We start from the raw sequence: 17,617 nt of genomic DNA, 5'->3' as shown, positions 1-17,617 counted from the left end.
CACTCTGCATTACAAAAGTAAAACGATGTAAAAGTGGCGGTTCTCATTATGTACCGTACTTATGACATCCTTTTTCATGTTACATTGCTGGTAACAACTCTAAATTTTGTTACCCAAAGTCCCAAGAATATCTTTTCACTGCTACAGTAAAAACAACGAAGGGCGGTCCATGTTTCGTCAATTAATGAAAAGGACTTGACAGAGCAGAAACTTTGAAGAAAAGCAGCAGGTGCAAAAACAATTTATAAATAAAAAAAGAGAGGTGGGGAGAAAGGGAGGTTTTGTTTGGTTTTGCTTCTCTCTTCCGCCGCAAATTCCTTTGCTTTCTACTACCTGCCATCTGCTTCCACAAATCATATAATGTTCTGTCCTCCAAAAGGAACAGCCGGGATCCGAAGACCGAAGCAGCCATAGCCAAAGATGCCGGAGCCAGGTATGTGTGGCCGACGTCCCCAACACCCTGGCGCCTCGCCGCACCACGCTGGAAAGTTTTGGGGGAAATAAAGGCCCCCGCGCCGCCTCGCCACGCACCTGTCTGTCACAATTAAACTAGCGGCGGCGACGAGATATCGGGCCCGAGCCGATAAGGCGGACACGCCCGCCAACTTTTGGGTGGTCCACGCCTCAGCGACAGCGAGGGCGCGGAGTGACGACGGGTGCATTCAAGTGCCGCCGGCCGGCGCTGCGCCGCAGCGTCACGCAGCGCAGCGAATATTCGAAACCCACCCCCCGGGCAGCTAGCCCCCACCCCCACAAGCCCACGGACGCCGCGCGGGTCTGACGGTTCCTGCCCCTACTCGCGCCCAGGGGCCCAGGGGACGGCGCGGCCCTCGCGGCTCGCGATCGTGGAAATCACGCACCCTCCCATTGTGCCGTTGGGCGTTCATGCTTCCCATCCCAGGGAACGTGGCTTGACTGGCGTCCCGTCGAAGCGTCGAAACGCAGCCGATGTTCCTTGGATTCTTTATGTTATATATGTTGCCCATGTTCTGATGAATTGATGATCCGACCAGCTTGTTAAGGAGCTGCGAGTCATGCGAGCATGTCGTGCCAAGTGCCATGCTAGACTTGCTTAATTACGGGGCTGTCTTGATTTGTCTGCATCCTTTTGCCAATCACTAAACTAAGTACGTAATCTTGCATTATTTTTTACTTGGAGTGGTTGGAATTATAATTGTACCAAGAATGCGACGATGCTGTAGGGGTCGTTTTCATCGCTAGCCAAACCGTTGGTTTTATATGAGACGATGCAGGATCAATATAAAGATCAAAGTATATATCACTTGAAATAAAAAGCAATTAGTGGCATGCACGTACTTGTCAAGGGCACAATTGTACATGCGTTTGGATATGTACATTTTAATATTTTTTTGAACAAATATTATCAGTCAATGCCATTAGTTTATATGACGCAACAGGGTATGCTTATTTGACGAACATCTCCCATCTTGAAACACGACCCAAACTTAAAAATGTAATACTTTTCCAACGAGAAAATGTGGAATAGCAATTTCTCTACCAAAACAACTTTGTCTAACACTACTGAAAACTAAATCTTGAGATATGACGCAGACATTCGAAATTAAGAAAACACAAATTATCTCCTCGTACTAATAACCTCGAACACATATTTAAGGATATTTAGGACTAAGCACGAAGAAACAATTAAACACGGAACAAACTGCACAGCACTTTCCAAACCTAGGTTGTCCAATGTCAGGCTGACAGGCAGTTCGCATCCACTCACATCGATGTCCCCGTTAACCCTCAAATAATAGTCCAATGAGAGGACCCCGAGTCGGATTCAAATGATCACGTCATCGAAAACCCAAAATCTTTGGGGGTTAACGTGGTCATTTGCCGCACCGCACGCTCCCTCAGCGAGCACCGCTTTTTAGCCAGCCGCCAGGAAATTTACCACACTACCCCTCCGCCCCCCTCTTCCTCTCCCCTCCTCTCCCTACTGCCGCTCCCTTTCCCAAATCTGGCCGCACGACGCACCAGCCAGCCACCACCCACCAACCGAACCCTCCCCAACCCGACCCGAGCGCCAGGTCCCGTACACCCCGCGCGCTCGCCCCCCTCGCCTCTGCGCCGCGTCCGGCCGCCGGGAGCGGGCCGGGCACCTCCCGGTGAGCGCCCTCCCCGCAGATCCGTTCGGTTTTTTTTTTTCTCAGCTTGGTTCTTGGGGGTCTTGGGATTTCGAGGGTTTCTGCCCCCGGGGGTTCAAAAGTTACAGCTTGGTAGGCGGCTTCTTGTTTCTTGGTAATGCGGGGGTTTCTTGTTGCCCCGATGGCAGATTTGTTCGGTTTTCTTGATAATTAGGGTTTCTTGGCTTGGCTTTCATGATAATTAGGGTTTTGGTGGAGGGAGCCTGGTTTGGTAACCTGTGTGTTTTCTTGGCTTGCGGAGTTGCAGGGAGGGAGAGGCGCTTTGGTTCTTGGATGAGCTGTGAAGGGACCGGGGGCAACAGGAAGGCGTGATGTTTACTCCGCAGGGCAAAGGATGGACCGGGTGGTCGACACCGACTCCAGCGAACCAGCGGAGCGGTGGTGGTGCTCCGGCCGCGTCGGCGCCTCTTGGAAAGGGGAAAGGAAGGGTCACCGAGCTTGAGCACGAGGTTTTTTCCAATCTTTGCCTAAGTCCAGTCGATGTAGCCTCTGAATCTGAATTGACCATGTTTCTCTGCTCATCTTTGTTTCGAAATGATTTGGAACTTGGACTCTGAAGTATGTTGAACTGTTGTATCGCTGACTATTTCTGTAGAATGTATTCAGTCCGTAAAGGTAAATACACTTTAAATTTGTAGACTTCCAATTGGTCACTTTAAACCCAGGTGCTTTTTAAAAGTATGTTATGGTATCAAATTTTATTAGCATGAAAAAAACTTAGTTACAAAACTATTGTAGCATTGCGTTTGATGGAGTGAGGGGTTTACTATGCACCACTTCGGAAATAAGCTGAATTTCAGATGGCCCAGTGAACAAATAATTGTGAAATAAGCAGTACTTCCAGGGCTATAGGACTTTCCTAGACCTGTAAAATCTTTTTCCATGTTGGTTTCAGTGATTTGAAAATATAATTACATTGTGTTTTCGATTGCGGAAAGAACTGTAACAAATTATTGCTTAAAAGAAGGTATGCCAATGCCTTGCATGATTGCCTTTTATCCCATGCTTCACTCATGCAGTTTTGATTTTGCATCCAATTTCTTATTTCCTCGTTGAAGGTTATTTGCTACCAGGCATTTTTGTGTGATTGCATTTTATCCCATGCTACATTCATGCAATTTTTATCTTGCAGGCATCTTTAAACCTCCAATTCATTGGCTTTTGGTATTATTGTAATGTTTATTCACTTCTGCGCTTTCATTCGCAATCTGCAGTTACATGAATATCAGTACAATATGGGGCTGCTCTTGCTTGAGAAGAAAGAATGGGCAGAAAAACTCGAGGAAATCAGTCAAAGGCTGAAACAAAAAGAGGAGATATTGAAGCGGGAACAAGCTGCGCACTTGAATGCTATATCAGAATATGAAAGACGGGAGGAGAGCATGCGAAAAGCATTGGGTGTTGAGAAACAATGTGTAATTGATGTAAGTTGGTTTACCTAGGAATTCCTTATTCTTGCAGTTCGACCAACACTTCTGATCTGGAAATGCCATTAGTAATAGAGCACAAAATTATGTCCATACTCTTCTGTGTAAAAATGGACGGAATAGGAAGAAAACCATATCCATACCCTTCCACGACCTGTTAATTTTGAAGGTGGCTTTAATAGCCAGAATGATTCCGTATAGTAATTGATAGGCAACACTTTCCCACCTAGTAGTAATTCTGTCCTGGGTCCAGCACGTTTGCCTTTCCACTCTTTTAGTTGTATAGTTAGATGGGTACATTTTTCCTCAACAGCCTTTTGATTTTATCTGAAATATTTCCTTACTGCTGTTTTTTTAATGCGGCAGCTGGAAAAAGCGTTGCGTGAAATACGTGCAGAGATAGCTGAGGTCAAATTTACGTCTGAGAAAAAGATAACGGACGCTCAGTCTCTTGAGGCTAGTTTGGAGGAAAAATCCTTGGAGATTGAGGGAAAACTTCATGCTGCAGATGCTAAACTTGCAGAGGCAAACCGTAAGAAGGCACAAGTTGACCGGGACTTGGAAGAGGTTGAAGCTCGTCAACGTAGATTAGAGAAGGAGAAATTGTATTTTGAGACTGAGTATGTCAGTTTTGCTATTTTGTTGTTTCTATCTATGCTTGATTGTGCTGCACATGTGGTTAACTGGCTATATTGTGTTTCATTGTTTTCCCATGTTTAGGCGGAAGGCACGAGAAAAACAACTTAAGGAGCAGGAGGAATCACTGCAGGAATGGGAGAAAAAGCTGAAGGAAAGTCAGAACAGACTTGTTGATTTGCAGAGGTCTATAAATGATCGAGAGGAGAGAGCTAACAAGAATGACCAGCTTTTCAAGATCAAACATGATGAATTGGAGGAAGCAAGAAAGTCAGTGGAGGCAACTAAACTTACTCTAAAAGCTAAAGAGAATGATATTAACAAAAAACTAAATGAATTACATTCAAAGGAAAAGGTAACTATCCGATTTGTGACTGCCTTTTTTTAGGTTTTTTGGTTATCTTGCCCCTACTTTGAAGAGCAATTGTGTTTTTACCCTCGTTTTTTTAACTTTGCAATTTTGCCCTTGGTCTTTGCGTATTTGCCCCTGTTCTAACTGTTGACTAAGGGCAAGATCGCATTAACTTGTAAATAGTTAGAGGGTAAAATCACAAAGTTGAAAAAATGTGGGCAAAATCGCAATTACACTTCAAAGCAGGGCCAAGAACACAAATGCCTCCTTCTTTTATCTGGTATTGATGTTTTAACAGTTCAAAAGAATTATGTTTGCTCATTTGATTTGTTTTGCAGGATGCTGACTCAAAGCGCAAGGAGCTGGAAGAACGAGAGAAGAAACTGATTGAGAGAGAGGAGAAGGCTAGTATTAGGGAAAAAGTAAGTGCAACAGAGAATAATCTTGTTTGCCTCATTTTGCTATGGAAACCTTTGATGCCATTCTTTGACACCAGTCTTGATCATGTACCCTTTGCACCTTATGTCCTGTGGAATTTCTGTTATCTTTTGTTCTTTAGTTGTAGCTTGTTCCTGTGTTACCAATTCACCATTTACTATATTCTTTATGCCATTTCTTCTGCTATTGTAGCATGCCACATTTTCTGTGAACGTTTATTGTCTCTAAGCATCAATCATTTTGGGCGCACCATGTTGTTCTGTATGTTTGTTTTCTTCTTCAATAGACTGACCTTGCCCTCCATTGTTCTTCAGGAGGGGCTTCAGAAGCTTCTTGAGGATCATCAGGTCGAGCTTAAATCCAAAAGACGGGATTTTGAATTAGAACTAGAGAGCGAGAGGAAATCCTTTGATGAAAAGATGACACAGAAGCAAGCGGATTTAGTGAAAAGGGAGAAAGATGTCAAATCTTTGGAGTCTAAGCTTTCTAAAACTGAGCAGGCATTGAATGACAAAAAGAAAACAGTGGAAGGTTGGCAGAATGATCTTGATGCCAAATCCAAAGCTCTGAAGAGGTGGGAGGAATCATTGAAAAATGATGAGAAGAGGTTATTGGAAGAAAAGCAGCATATGGATCAGGAAAAACAGCAAGTTGAGGTTTCAAAATCAGAGCTTGAAAGGATCAAATCCAGACTTGAAGCTGAAAAGGAAAGAATATTAGAAGCGCAGAATAATCTGAAACTCACAGAGGAGGAGAGGCAGGAGCATAGCGTGCTGACAGAAAGACTTAAGAAGGAGATTGAGGAATACAGAATGCGAAACAACTCCCTCTCTGAAGAAATTGAAGATTTGAGGAAGCAGCGGCAGAAGTTCGAAGAAGAGTGGGAACAACTAGATGAAAAAAGGGCTCACCTAGCCGAGGAAGACAAAAAGGTGAAGATTGAGAGGATGAATTTGGAACGGTGGCGTGACAGTGAAGAAAAGAGGTTAAATGATGCAAAGTTTGAAATGGAAGAAAAATACAAGGAACAGCTGGAGAATCTTGACCGCAAGGAAAGGGTTTTGAATGATGATATAAAGCACAAGCAAATGGAGAATGATGAACTTCTGAAGGGAGAACGTGCTGATCTTCAGCGTCAGTTGCAGCTCCATCGGCATGAACTGGAGATGGAGATGGAGCAAAAACAAGCAAGTAAAGAGAAGGAACTGGAAGACAAGGCAAATGAGTTAAACAAGAAAAGGGACTTTGTGGACAATAAACTCAGACATGCAATTGAGTTAAATGAGTCCAAGATTCAGAAGATAATATCAGAGAAAAAGCTGCTGGAGGCGGAGAGAAAAATTCTACTTGAGGAAAGGCAGAAACTGGAAACTGATCAGGCAGATATTAAAAGGGACATTGATAGTCTTCACGGGCTGAGCCAGAGTTTGAAAGTACGTCGAGAAGCATATAACAGGGACATGAAAAACCTCATTGATTTATTTGAAAAGTACAAGGTGTGCAAAAACTGTGGTATTACTCTCTTTGAGGGATTAGATTCCCTGGCGCTAAAAGACAGCGCTGAAATTGAGCACCCCAGTTTGGCTGTTGAGAGAGATCATCGTTCCTTGAATGCTGACACATCAGCTCCAGATACAGGAACACTTGTTAATTCAGGTGGCCGCTTGTCTTTGTTACAAAAGTGTTCGAGGCTGTTCAAGTTCTCTCCTATAAAAAAGGGTGAGCAGCCAACAGAGAACATACCTTTTGGTGCAAGACTGGAGGAAGCGTCACAAAGCGATGGAGATTATGAGCCAACTCCTGTCTATGAGATAGCACATGATTCTTTTGGTGCAGAGGATGATCTCCCTTCTGAAAGTGGAGCAAGGGACAATGATGAGTCCGAAAGGCATGACCCAGCTGATGATGTCCAGATGGAGTCTTCAGTTGGTGTAGCAGATAATAGTATTGATATTCTTGGAGCTCAATCGTTTGATGGTACTAACGATAGAGCAGTTGATGCAACTATTGCCTCTACTGATCAAAATGGGAAGGACCCTGCAGCTCCTGCTGAAGCAGATTTACAACCTGAAACATCAAAGCAAGGACGCCGCCAACAAAACAGGAAGGGTAGAGGAAAAGGTGGTGTGAAGAGGACACGATCTGTCCGTGCTGTAGTTGAAGATGCTAAAGCAATTCTTGGCGAGACTTTTGAGGAGAAGAATGATGGCCAGGGAGATTCAGTTGCGGCGGTGGGTGGTACACGTAAGCGGCGTTTTACTGGAGCTACAATAAGTGAGCAAGATGAAGAAGGCAGCGAAGCCCATTCAGAAAGTGTTTCACTTGGAGGGCAGCGTCGCAAGAGGAGGCAAACTGCTGGAGCAGTCACAGAGACCCCAGGAGAAAAGCGTTACAATTTGAGACGCAGCACAGTGTAAGTATTGATCTCTAGTTCATGTCTACTTGGTTTTTTTTTTCTGTTTCCTGAACCAATACTTTTGCATTGTATTTTTCCAAAGTGCAAACGCCACCGCTGCAACCGCCCAAACTGACAAAAAGAAAGCTGCGAAGACAGGAAGTAAACATATGGTACAGGCTACTGCTGATGATACCGAAGGAACCTCAAAGGCTGATGAGGAACCTGCCCCTGAGAGCAAAAAGGCATCAGAATCTGCAGACTATGGTGCATCCCAGTTGCATGAGTTTTCCCAGGTAATACCCTTGTATTATGTTTGTTCTTGGTACTGCTGACATTTACTGTCACTGGTGTAATCACATGCCTTTTCCTCCCAATCTTTGAATGGCTTTCAACATTTGGATACATTTGCAATTTGTCACACATGTGCCTCTTGCATGTTAGCACATATATAGGACCAGAGTCTATAGCTAACTGGAGCCTTGTCTTTGTTTTAGGCTGAAATTGGTGATGCCCACGCCCCTGCAGAGGGTACTGGTGAGGAAGACGGTGATGTCGTGGACGGTAAAGATGCATTGCCTGATGTGCCCATGACTCCATCTGGAAGTGAGCTTGGAGCAGAGCAGGATGATGAGGATGACGATGACTCGGAGAGACGAAACCAGTCAATCAGCAAAAAACTATGGTCGTTCTTCACCACATGACGGTTGAGAAGAGGCTGCTGAATAGATTGTTTCTAGCTTTTGTGCTTCAGATTCATGATTTCTCATTCTTGGAACTGTATGGCGTGTGCTTTTGGTGATGATGTACGGCTAGATCTTCCACTCATTTGTGCTTCTCTCCCGTGTAATTGAAATATATTTGTAGTAGACAGTTTGATGGCGCTCACAGAAGTAGCTCATGAGATGTACAATGGCGATGATGACTGTAACCCCAGTAGCTTGGTTTGTAATTGCTGTTCCTTTTCCCAGGTTCGGATTACTTAGTTGACCTTACAAATTGTTGTGCCTTTGCATGTTTGTGTGCCTTTTGAAACACGCTGCAAGTCAGAATGCCAGCAGCTTCAGCCAGTTGACGAAACGTTTATTCTTTGGTGGAATTGTTGTATGGCTTTTGTGGGTACGTCCGGGAGCTTGAAGTCTTCCGTGTCCGAAACGCTACATGGCTTGAGCTGGTTTGAGAATGAAAAGTGGGGACGTCGGCGTTCCAGAGTCTTTCAGTCGTCACACGTCACACGGCTAAGGAATACCACATGCTTATCTCTCTGTTTTTCCTTCGTAAGTAAGGTATGGGCTATCGTGGAACCAAGGCAAGTAGGGAACAAATTGATTCGTTTCCGCTGGGAATCTGGGATGCACGAGGAATCAAGAAGCATCAGTCAATTTTCCTGCTACATATACGTGTATGAAAAAAAATGTAAGAACAATTATGAGAACTTTTTTTTTATATGATTGATGATTTGTTAAAGCGTGTGGATTTATAAAGGACGCTGTGAGATTTGCTTATGGTTCTCAATACGATTTATTTCGTTCTTAATTTTGGTAACTGTGCAATGAAATTATGCACTGAGACTGTCCTTATAGGGTGATCCCAGATATACATATACGTGTGTGAAAAGGTAATTTCAGGAAGATCATGAAAAAAATGTAAGAACAATTATGAGAAATTTTTTTTATATATGATTGATGATTTGCTACTTGTAAAGGACGCTGTGAGATTTGCTTATATGGTCCTCAATACGATTTACGATCCTCTAGCAAATATACTAGGACTACTGTACACGGGATACCCGCGTGTGCCGCGTCTGGTTTTCACTTTTCACCCCAAAACGTGTGCTGCTACAAGGCAACAAAATATCGTCCTATTATTACTACGAGTAGCAATTAACAGTACCCCCGCACATCAAAGCAACAAAGAGTTCTCAGCCACGCCATCAAAATCCATCGTCGTCGTCATCAGCCTCGAAACATTATTCTAGGCTTCTCAGCGTGCCGTGCCATTGCCCATTGCTTCGGCAGTAAGAAGAGTTGGTGGTTGGTTGGGATTGAGCAAAACCCGAGATCGCACCTCTCCGCGTGGCGATGCGTGGGGGAGACGCGGGAGCAGCAGCAGCGGAGGCAGGGTCGCCCCGCTCGCCGGACCTCTACGACTTCTCCGACGACTCCGACTACGCCGCCGCCTCCCATCACACGGTACTGGCCCCCGTCCAATCCATCCGCCCGCCCCGAACTCCGATAAACTCGACGCTACCGTCGTTCATCTCGCTTGCTCCCGTGCCCGATTTGGGGGCGGCGCGAGTGGATTGCTCGATTAGGTCACTGGTTAAGTTGGGGCCGGGGGAGTTGGATTGCTGTACTCTTACGTGGGGGCAAAGTGCTGTTGTCTGTGATGCTAATCACTGCAGCAGTTGCCCGCTCTCTACGCAGTTATATGGAGTGGATTGTATTAGTAGTAGAAAATTTCTAGAAATTTGTTGGTTTCGTGGGGTTGTGCGGGTTGTGGAGATGAATATCCTATGTTTTCCTTTTGGATTGAACTGATGTTTGTTTGGTGATTGAAGGCGATGCGGACGGATTCGGTGGACAGAGGCTCGGATGAGACGGCGAGGATTGATGTGGTTTATGAGAAGGAGCGTGTGACAATCCACCTGACGCAGTATGGCTCCGGCCGGATCAGTGGGAAGCTGCGCCTGTTTCTGCAGCGGGGATCATTATTCCTGGTGAGGCAATCCAGCTCATCTCCCTTTGTCATTATCCTTCATATACATAAATAGTCGGTAATTTATGTCTAAATATGCACTGAGCAAATGGAGTAGTTTGCTAGAACATAGCGTATAAAGCAGTCTCAAACAATCAAGTGGAGTTCATACCATAGTGGACATGTAGTCCCCTCAACCTTCTATGAGGACTGAACCTCAGGCCTTTGAATTTCTTAGGATGGCAAACAACGTTACTAAATGAACCATATGTCGTTTATCTTAGGTTAAACTGAGTTCAGCATTATATGTGCTAATAATTGGCCACATGCTACTCTTTGCTTATGTTTTGATCAAATATTTATGACAGAGCTGGGAGCCAAATGAAGGAGCCGACTCTTTGTCAACCAGTTCAATCGGCGTGGAAATAGAAAAATGTATGCCAGTACAGTTTGTTTGTTATCACTGTTAATCATACTGGCATTTGGCAATTGAAGGACATTGATGATGGCTTACTCTCTCAACTTCCTGCTCCTACGCAGATAGAAACCTGTACACTATCAAGGCCTTGCCCTTAAGTGATGTACGCTTCATCCGTAGGCATACCCCAACATTTCGATTGGACTACATAATAATTGTTCTATCATCAGGTGAGGACGTGAGGTGTTCTAGTTGTTTGTTCATCATATCATTAGTTTGGGACGACTCCTGATTACATTGGTGATGCTGATTTGCTTTCATGCTCTACCTTGTTGACACATAATAGCATTTATGCTTTTTCTATCAAGATAAAATCATTTCATGCTCATGCTGATAGAATACTATAGAAAAATGATCTTTATTTTACTTGCTAACTTTTGCAGGCCTGGCTTATCCTCCGTTCTATTTCTATAATGGTGGAATTCGTGAATTGTTTGCAACATTGAAACAGCATGTCTTCATTATCAGGTTTTCTTTTTTTCAATGGTTCTAAAACTCAATAAAAGTGGTTCATTGTTTCATTTATTATTGTATAAAATAACATTTTGGTTTCATCATATGGAAAATTAATGCTGCTTGCACTAAAATAATTGAGTTTTCTGTATGGGTGAATCATCCATACAATAAGTCAGATAACATATTGGTACCATATGAATCTACATTCAAGGAGATAACTACAAATGTTGAATTAGCAACCTATGTAGGAGGGTTTGTTTAATTGTGAATTTCTAGCGTCGACCAAAATCTTGAATTCATTTTTTTAATAACCTCATAGCATTGTTCCGAAGACTGCCCCCCCTGCATATATGATTCAAATGTTCTCTCTTCTATTTCAAGGTCGGATGATGATCCTAATGTGTTTCTTGTCAACGACTTTCAAGATCCTCTTCAGGTGTGTTATCATATTCTAGTCCTTTCTAGCCAAATAAGCTATTTTCAACTCATATTGGAGTTCGATTCTTCTCAGCTTAAAGAGGTTGTAGTCCTATTTGTGAAATAGTTGTATGGTACCTCCAATAGGAAACTTTTTATTGCCTTCTTTGGCTGCTACAGCTGTTCATCTTTCAAATCTGTTATAGATTTGAATTTCAGTTATTCTATCATCTGTGAATTAGCATAATCTGTCTTCTAAAAAGTTCCCTTTTCTGAACCAACATTTCCAAGTTTGAATCCTGGCCCACCCTTCTCCATTTGTCTATGTGTGGTCACCTTGCAGAAAAGCTTGTCATCCCTGGAGCTTCCAGGAGTAGCCTCTGTGGCAAATGCCATGTCAAGGCAAAATTCACTCAGTTTCACTGGGGCAAATGATGAGTCCAGGCATGGGACTGATGGAAGACATGGGGAAGCTTCTAGCATTTCTCAGTATGGCTCAAAGCAAAAGAACAAATCAAACGACCCAGGTCGTGATCTTTCAATTCAAGTCTTGGAGAAATTCTCATTGGTTACAAAGTTTGCACGTGATACTACATCAAGCCTCTTTCAAAACAATAGTGGTGCCCATGCTTATGGACGCCAACAACATGAATATCTTCTGGATAATGAAGCAAGTGATAAGCAAAAAAATCAGTATATAACACCAGAAAAGGCTTCCATGCCCTCAGCTCCACCGGAGGTAATACATCTTGCATTTAATTTGGTATTGTATCACTAAATGATGACTTTTGGAAGAAGCTGTTTACTGCACACAAGATCAATACCAGATCTTTGAATCTGTTTGGTATTTTATCTAAAACTTGGCATACTCATTGCCAATTAGGATCAAGGATTTAAGGTAGTTTTACTGAGCTGAAGACTTCTGTGTGGTCATCTGATATTTTCTAGTTCATGACCACTATGGTTTGATCTGGAAACTAACCTCTGATCATCTAAGTCATTTTTAGACTTGTAACTTCTGTAAATTAGAGAATCTGCCTTTGGTGGTGGTGGTGGTGGTGGTGGCAGCGGCGGCGGCGGGGTGTGTGTGTGTTGGGTTGGGGGGGGGGGGATTAGTGGTTGCCTTGATAACGAGGGTTCATTTATCACTTCTGCATATTAATGCTATTGTGTACATATTGTTTCCTATAGTCAACTTTTAAATATAAATTATTTAAACAACATTTGCTCACAACTGAGTTGAAATAAAAGGGTTAACAAAAATTGTTAAGTGAAAAACATTAGTCACTTGGTTTTGTCTTCTGACCTTCGATGCTGTTGAAAGCTTTAATTGCTTAGCCTTTCATGATTGCAAATTGCACATTCATCTATTTCGTGTAAAATTAGCTTCCCAACTCTTTTTGCAGCCAGATCCATTACCTCTAGTATGGGGAAAACAAAGAGATCGTCCATTAAGTGCCGAAGAGGTAATGGCCCCTCGATTTCTGATATATCTTTTTTGGTTATTCATTTCAACATATTTATATTTCTTTAAATTCAATTGACTAGCACTAGAAGTCCGTGCTGTAGAGCATGAATTTAGTTATTATTAGATCCATAACTGAGTCCATGTGATACATTACTTATGAGTACTATACAATGTGATGAGTCCAAGATGTGGTTTCTGGTATATGTATGAGAATAAAGTATTATGATCCGTAGGAATACCAAGTTTTTGTGACTATACAATGTGATGAGTCCAAGATGTGTTTTCTGGTATATGCATTAGAATAAAGTATTATGATCCGTAGGAATACCAAGATTTTGTTCAATCTTGATATACCTGTCCCCAGATTCACCTCCAGCTCGGACTCTAGGGATGTACAATTTTATTTTGAACTCCTTACTTGCATTCAAAGTAAATGTTTAGGACAGTGGTATTCTAATGGAACTGTCGCGCGGTAATTTCCAAATCATGCGTTTACTGGCAGAACTATATCTTTGTGTTAAGTACTCAATTCTTTGATATGGATAACACCAGTTTTGAAGATAAAGATAGGTAAGTACATGAACCTAAAGCTTTTCTGGAATTTTGTCCCAGTTCAAAATGTAGGTCTTGTTCTTAGTTTCGTGAAACATAATCACCAGCCATCTAATAATATTCCTTCGCTAACCATGTTTTCAGTACCAGTTTTCCTCTCTGAAATCTTCTGTTGTTTGTTTGAAAAATCTTTGGACAGTGGGCAGCTTTCTTAGATCCCGAAGGTAGAGTTATGGACTCGAAGGCGCTGAGGAAAAAAGTTTTCTATGGGGGAGTCGATCATGTTTTGAGAGAAAAGGTTTACACTTGACATCTGATATGAAATTTTGTAACTAGTGAGCATCGCTTTCTTGAAAAATTATTCTGATATTGGACATATAGGTATGGAAATTCTTGTTGGGGTATCATGAATATGATTCAACATATGCTGAGAGGGAATACCATGCTGCCATGAAACGAGCAGAATATGAAGCCATAAAATCTCAGTGGAAGGTTAGTTTGCCTGAGCGGCCATCTCTTTTGTTATGTAAATTACTGATGCTGGATGGTACGTGTTAACGTGATTTAGTATTTAGCACAGGGTTTCATTTTAAGTCTGGGTGAATTTTGAGAATCTGAAACTTATCATGTGCTTCTGTTTAGGGAGCCTGTGGCCACCTTTATTTTCAGCCTTTTGCACTATTTTATCACCAATTAGGGGTTTCTGGATATATCATGTATGTGAAGTAGAACATGATTCTTCAGAATGAGAGTCTTGTAATTTTGGCAGGTTATTTGTGATAGGGATCTACTGCATTCACTTTTGTCGGAATAATGCTTTCACATTTTTGGGCATACATTACACTTCATTTACACAAGTATATGCATGATTATTCTTGATACCATTTGCAGAGTATCACAGCCACCCAAGCTAAAAGATTCACCAAGTTTAGGGAAAGAAAAGGCCTTATTGACAAAGATGTGGTATAAATAATTTTCCTCTTGTCCTTAGTCTTTACTGACATTCTACTTCATTCTGCACTATTCAGCTTACACTGATGTTTTATTACTTCCTCTATCAAGGTGAGAACAGATAGGTCTGTTCCCTATTATGAAGGAGATGACAATCGGAATGTTGTAGTTCTACGTGATATTCTGTTAACATATTCATTCTACAATTTCGACCTTGGTTACTGCCAAGTAAGTTTTCATCTTGCAGACCGTCCATGTAAAATGATTAGAACTTCCTGCCATTTAAGTGGGAAACACAAAACACTAGGCCCACTAGTTTTCTTCTACTAGTTATGTTAAATCACATTTTGGGGAATGATGCTTGATTAGATGCTTTCATTCTCATGATCTTTACAGACGATGACATCACATACACATGGAATATTAATGCCTTTTAGATTTATTCATTGTTTAGGTACATTCACTTTTTGGATATATTGCTGGCTTGCTGCTACTGCTAAGTTGTTAACAGTCCTATGTGTGCTATCCTAGTAGATTTTTTTTCCCTGTACAAGATGTAATCTTCTGGGCATTTACCTTTATATTTCTGTTGTACGGAGTTGCTGACTTCTGCAACAACTTTGTGTCGACGTATTGTTGTTTGGTTTTTGATACTAACCCAGTAAATCTCGTTTCTTGTAATCTCTACAATATGCTGGAGCTGGACTGATCATTTGCGATTCAAAAGTTCAAGTTTAATTTCTTTTACAAAAAATATATTCTTGTTTCCTGAAATGGTGTTCATGATTGTTGATATTTTTTGTCGTCTTCCTGCAATGTTGGTGTTTGTGTTGCAGGGAATGAGTGACTTTTTGGCTCCCATTCTTTATGTCATGGAGGATGAGTCTGAATCATTTTGGTGCTTTGCTTCCTTGATGGAACGACTAGGAGCCAATTTTAATCGTGACCAGAATGGCATGCATGCTCAACTACTTGCATTATCCAAGGTATATATAATATATTCATCATGAAAGTGCTGTGGCAGAGATTCCAATAAGGAGCCACTATCATCTAGATAGAAAGATATTGAGCGCTCATATCATGGGGAAACAAACGTACAACTTGGCACACAATTTAGTTTAAAATGCCAAGGAGCTTTATATAATTTGATTAAAGTCGTTAAAATCTTAAACCTTTTCACATGTCCTTGCGTCCAAAATGTCTAGCTTAAGGCATGCAGCAATTACTTTTCTCCATACACTAATTTATGGATGTGCAGTACTAATTTCTTTTATTTTTGTTCTTGTGCCTCAGCTTGTGGAGCTGCTTGATCCTCCATTGCATAACTATTTTAGGCAGAATGACTGCTTGAACTATTTCTTCTGTTTCCGCTGGGTTCTCATACAGTTCAAAAGGTAATATTTTTTTTCTTTTCAAGTTGCAAGTGCTTTGGATATACATGTGAAACATCAGTTTGTATTTCATCTTTAGCATTATGTTTTAGGTTCCTTGTTTTGTGCCTTTGACTCTAGCACACTGATAAATATTTTCTTGCCTGCAAGACAGGTAAAAAATGAGTGTCCTAGAGGCAAGAAAATTTAACAGTGTCCTGCATAAAAAAATTTTAAGAAAATTTTAACCCCCCCCCCCCCCCCCCCCCCTCCTCCACACACCCAGAACATGAAAGGAAAGAAAACATCACCTCAGCCACCCATAAGAAACCACATACAAGTTCAGGATTTTAACGACCAAAAACTACCCTGGTCAAACTTGCCACAGACTTCCTAGCCCTTTGGCACCTGCTGTAATCCACAGCTGAGCCTTGCTTGGACTCTAGGGAAGGCACCGTCAAATAAACACACAATCATTACGATGAAGCTATACTGCTTCTAAGAAGTAAGGTCATATTTCACCAAACAGTCCAGCATCATGAGTCTTCATAGTTCACATCACCGGGGTGGGATGATTGTTACACTACCTCACCTGTGCTCCTTGCAGTAAAACTATTTGTTGAGAAGCTCAGTACCTTCCAGTTATTCTCTCTGTCTTACCTGGCAAAGCATTGACCAGTGATCATCAATCATGATGTTAGTACATTTAGATAACTACATTTAGAAAAACCTCAGTTTTTCTGTGCTCATGCAATCAGTCTGAGTTTAGACCTGATCTAACCACTTGGCAGTTTATAAAAGTGGTAGTCTAGTTTTCGTTATTTATTCAGCTAGCACCTTCTATCCTTTTCACAATATGTTCTGTTAACTAAAATGAATTGTACATGAAATCGATTAAATCAGTAAATCCCAAGCAGTTAATTAATTACTTGAATTCATGAAAATGTACCTTAGCTTTCAGTCATCTGGTCTCATTTTTTATTCTAAGATTCTCCTATTTTATATGGGTTGCAGGGAGTTCAGTTTCGACCAGATCATGCTCTTGTGGGAAGTTTTGTGGACCCATTATTTGTCAGAACATTTCCACTTGTACTTGTGTGTAGCAATCTTGAAAAGATACCGTCAGCGTATAATTGGGGAGCAGATGGACTTTGATACCCTCCTCAAGTTCATCAATGAGCTCAGTGGTCAGATCAATCTTGACCGGGCTCTCCAGGATGCTGAGGCATTGTGTACTATTGCAGGAGAAAATGGGGCATCTTGCATTCCACCTGGAACCCCACCTTCAATGCCCATCGAGACCGATGGTGGCCTGTATGTGCAACAAGATGATGTCTTGTGAGATATCACCAATCACCTTAGAAAATAACTGCACAGGACCACCGCATCGGGTTTTTTTTTCCTGTAATGGTTTCGTCGATGTTATAAATGTTACCAGTTGTAATTTTATACCAATGGAAGAATCTTGAAATCTTAGCGTTGTGTGTATATACTCCATTGACCCTCAATAAACCTGTAATTTGACACTTGCTTTCACTTAATGGATACAGATTCTCTAAGGAATCCGGGGTTTTTGCCTCAGATAATTTCTGCGGCCCAACCCTAATTGGTGATGAATAGGCTAGGTTGTTTGGCCAGTACCTGTTGTTCCAGCTTAATTGCTTATGGGCTCCTACTGTGTACCTCAGGCTCTTCCAATTGAGGTGAAGATGATATTATAGTCAGGGGTTTCTGACTGTATCTCGTCTGGAACAAAGTGAAGATTAAAAGATTCGGTACAGAAAGGGTGGAAAGCGCAAAATTCTGGGT

At 41.9% G+C, this 17,617-nt stretch overlaps 2 protein-coding genes across 2 annotated transcripts; both read left to right on the top strand.

Annotated features, from left to right (window-relative positions):
* Window positions 1–1,965: 1,965 nt before the first annotated feature.
* Window positions 1,966–8,434, top strand: LOC101767497 (protein CROWDED NUCLEI 1). The gene is made up of 9 exons (XM_004953591.3): window positions 1,966–2,132; window positions 2,419–2,620; window positions 3,386–3,595; window positions 3,965–4,218; window positions 4,319–4,589; window positions 4,925–5,008; window positions 5,339–7,437; window positions 7,523–7,715; window positions 7,917–8,434. The coding sequence occupies exons 2-9, from the start codon at window positions 2,483–2,485 to the stop codon at window positions 8,121–8,123; spliced, it is 3,456 nt and encodes a 1,151-aa protein (XP_004953648.1). The 5' UTR covers window positions 1,966–2,132; window positions 2,419–2,482; the 3' UTR covers window positions 8,124–8,434.
* An 840-nt stretch (window positions 8,435–9,274) lies between these two features.
* On the top strand, window positions 9,275–17,394 carry LOC101767092 (TBC1 domain family member 15). Its single transcript, XM_004953590.4, has 15 exons — window positions 9,275–9,611; window positions 9,980–10,138; window positions 10,485–10,551; window positions 10,657–10,764; window positions 10,978–11,062; window positions 11,432–11,486; window positions 11,811–12,206; window positions 12,874–12,933; window positions 13,687–13,785; window positions 13,869–13,979; window positions 14,379–14,450; window positions 14,550–14,666; window positions 15,275–15,424; window positions 15,732–15,832; window positions 16,823–17,394. The coding sequence occupies exons 1-15, from the start codon at window positions 9,501–9,503 to the stop codon at window positions 17,148–17,150; spliced, it is 2,019 nt and encodes a 672-aa protein (XP_004953647.1). The 5' UTR covers window positions 9,275–9,500; the 3' UTR covers window positions 17,151–17,394.
* The last annotated feature ends 223 nt before the right edge of the window (window positions 17,395–17,617 follow it).

The sequence above is a fragment of the Setaria italica genome, chromosome I, assembly GCF_000263155.2.
Source record: "Setaria italica strain Yugu1 chromosome I, Setaria_italica_v2.0, whole genome shotgun sequence".
Lineage (NCBI taxonomy): Eukaryota > Viridiplantae > Streptophyta > Magnoliopsida > Poales > Poaceae > Setaria > Setaria italica.
The sequence above is the reverse complement of the archived record's forward strand: the minus strand, read 5'-3'. Positions and strand labels throughout refer to the sequence as shown.

Coding starts and splice junctions, on each gene's coding strand:
- LOC101767497 (XM_004953591.3), top strand. CDS start 2,483: ATGTTTACTCCGCAGGGCAAAGGATGGACCGGGTGGTCGACACCGACT. Junction 7,438..7,522: donor AATTTGAGACGCAGCACAGT/GTAAGTATTGAT, acceptor ATTTTTCCAAAG/TGCAAACGCCACCGCTGCAA. Junction 7,716..7,916: donor AGTTGCATGAGTTTTCCCAG/GTAATACCCTTG, acceptor TCTTTGTTTTAG/GCTGAAATTGGTGATGCCCA.
- LOC101767092 (XM_004953590.4), top strand. CDS start 9,501: ATGCGTGGGGGAGACGCGGGAGCAGCAGCAGCGGAGGCAGGGTCGCCC. Junction 11,063..11,431: donor CAGCATGTCTTCATTATCAG/GTTTTCTTTTTT, acceptor TTCTATTTCAAG/GTCGGATGATGATCCTAATG. Junction 15,833..16,822: donor GTTCTCATACAGTTCAAAAG/GTAATATTTTTT, acceptor TATGGGTTGCAG/GGAGTTCAGTTTCGACCAGA.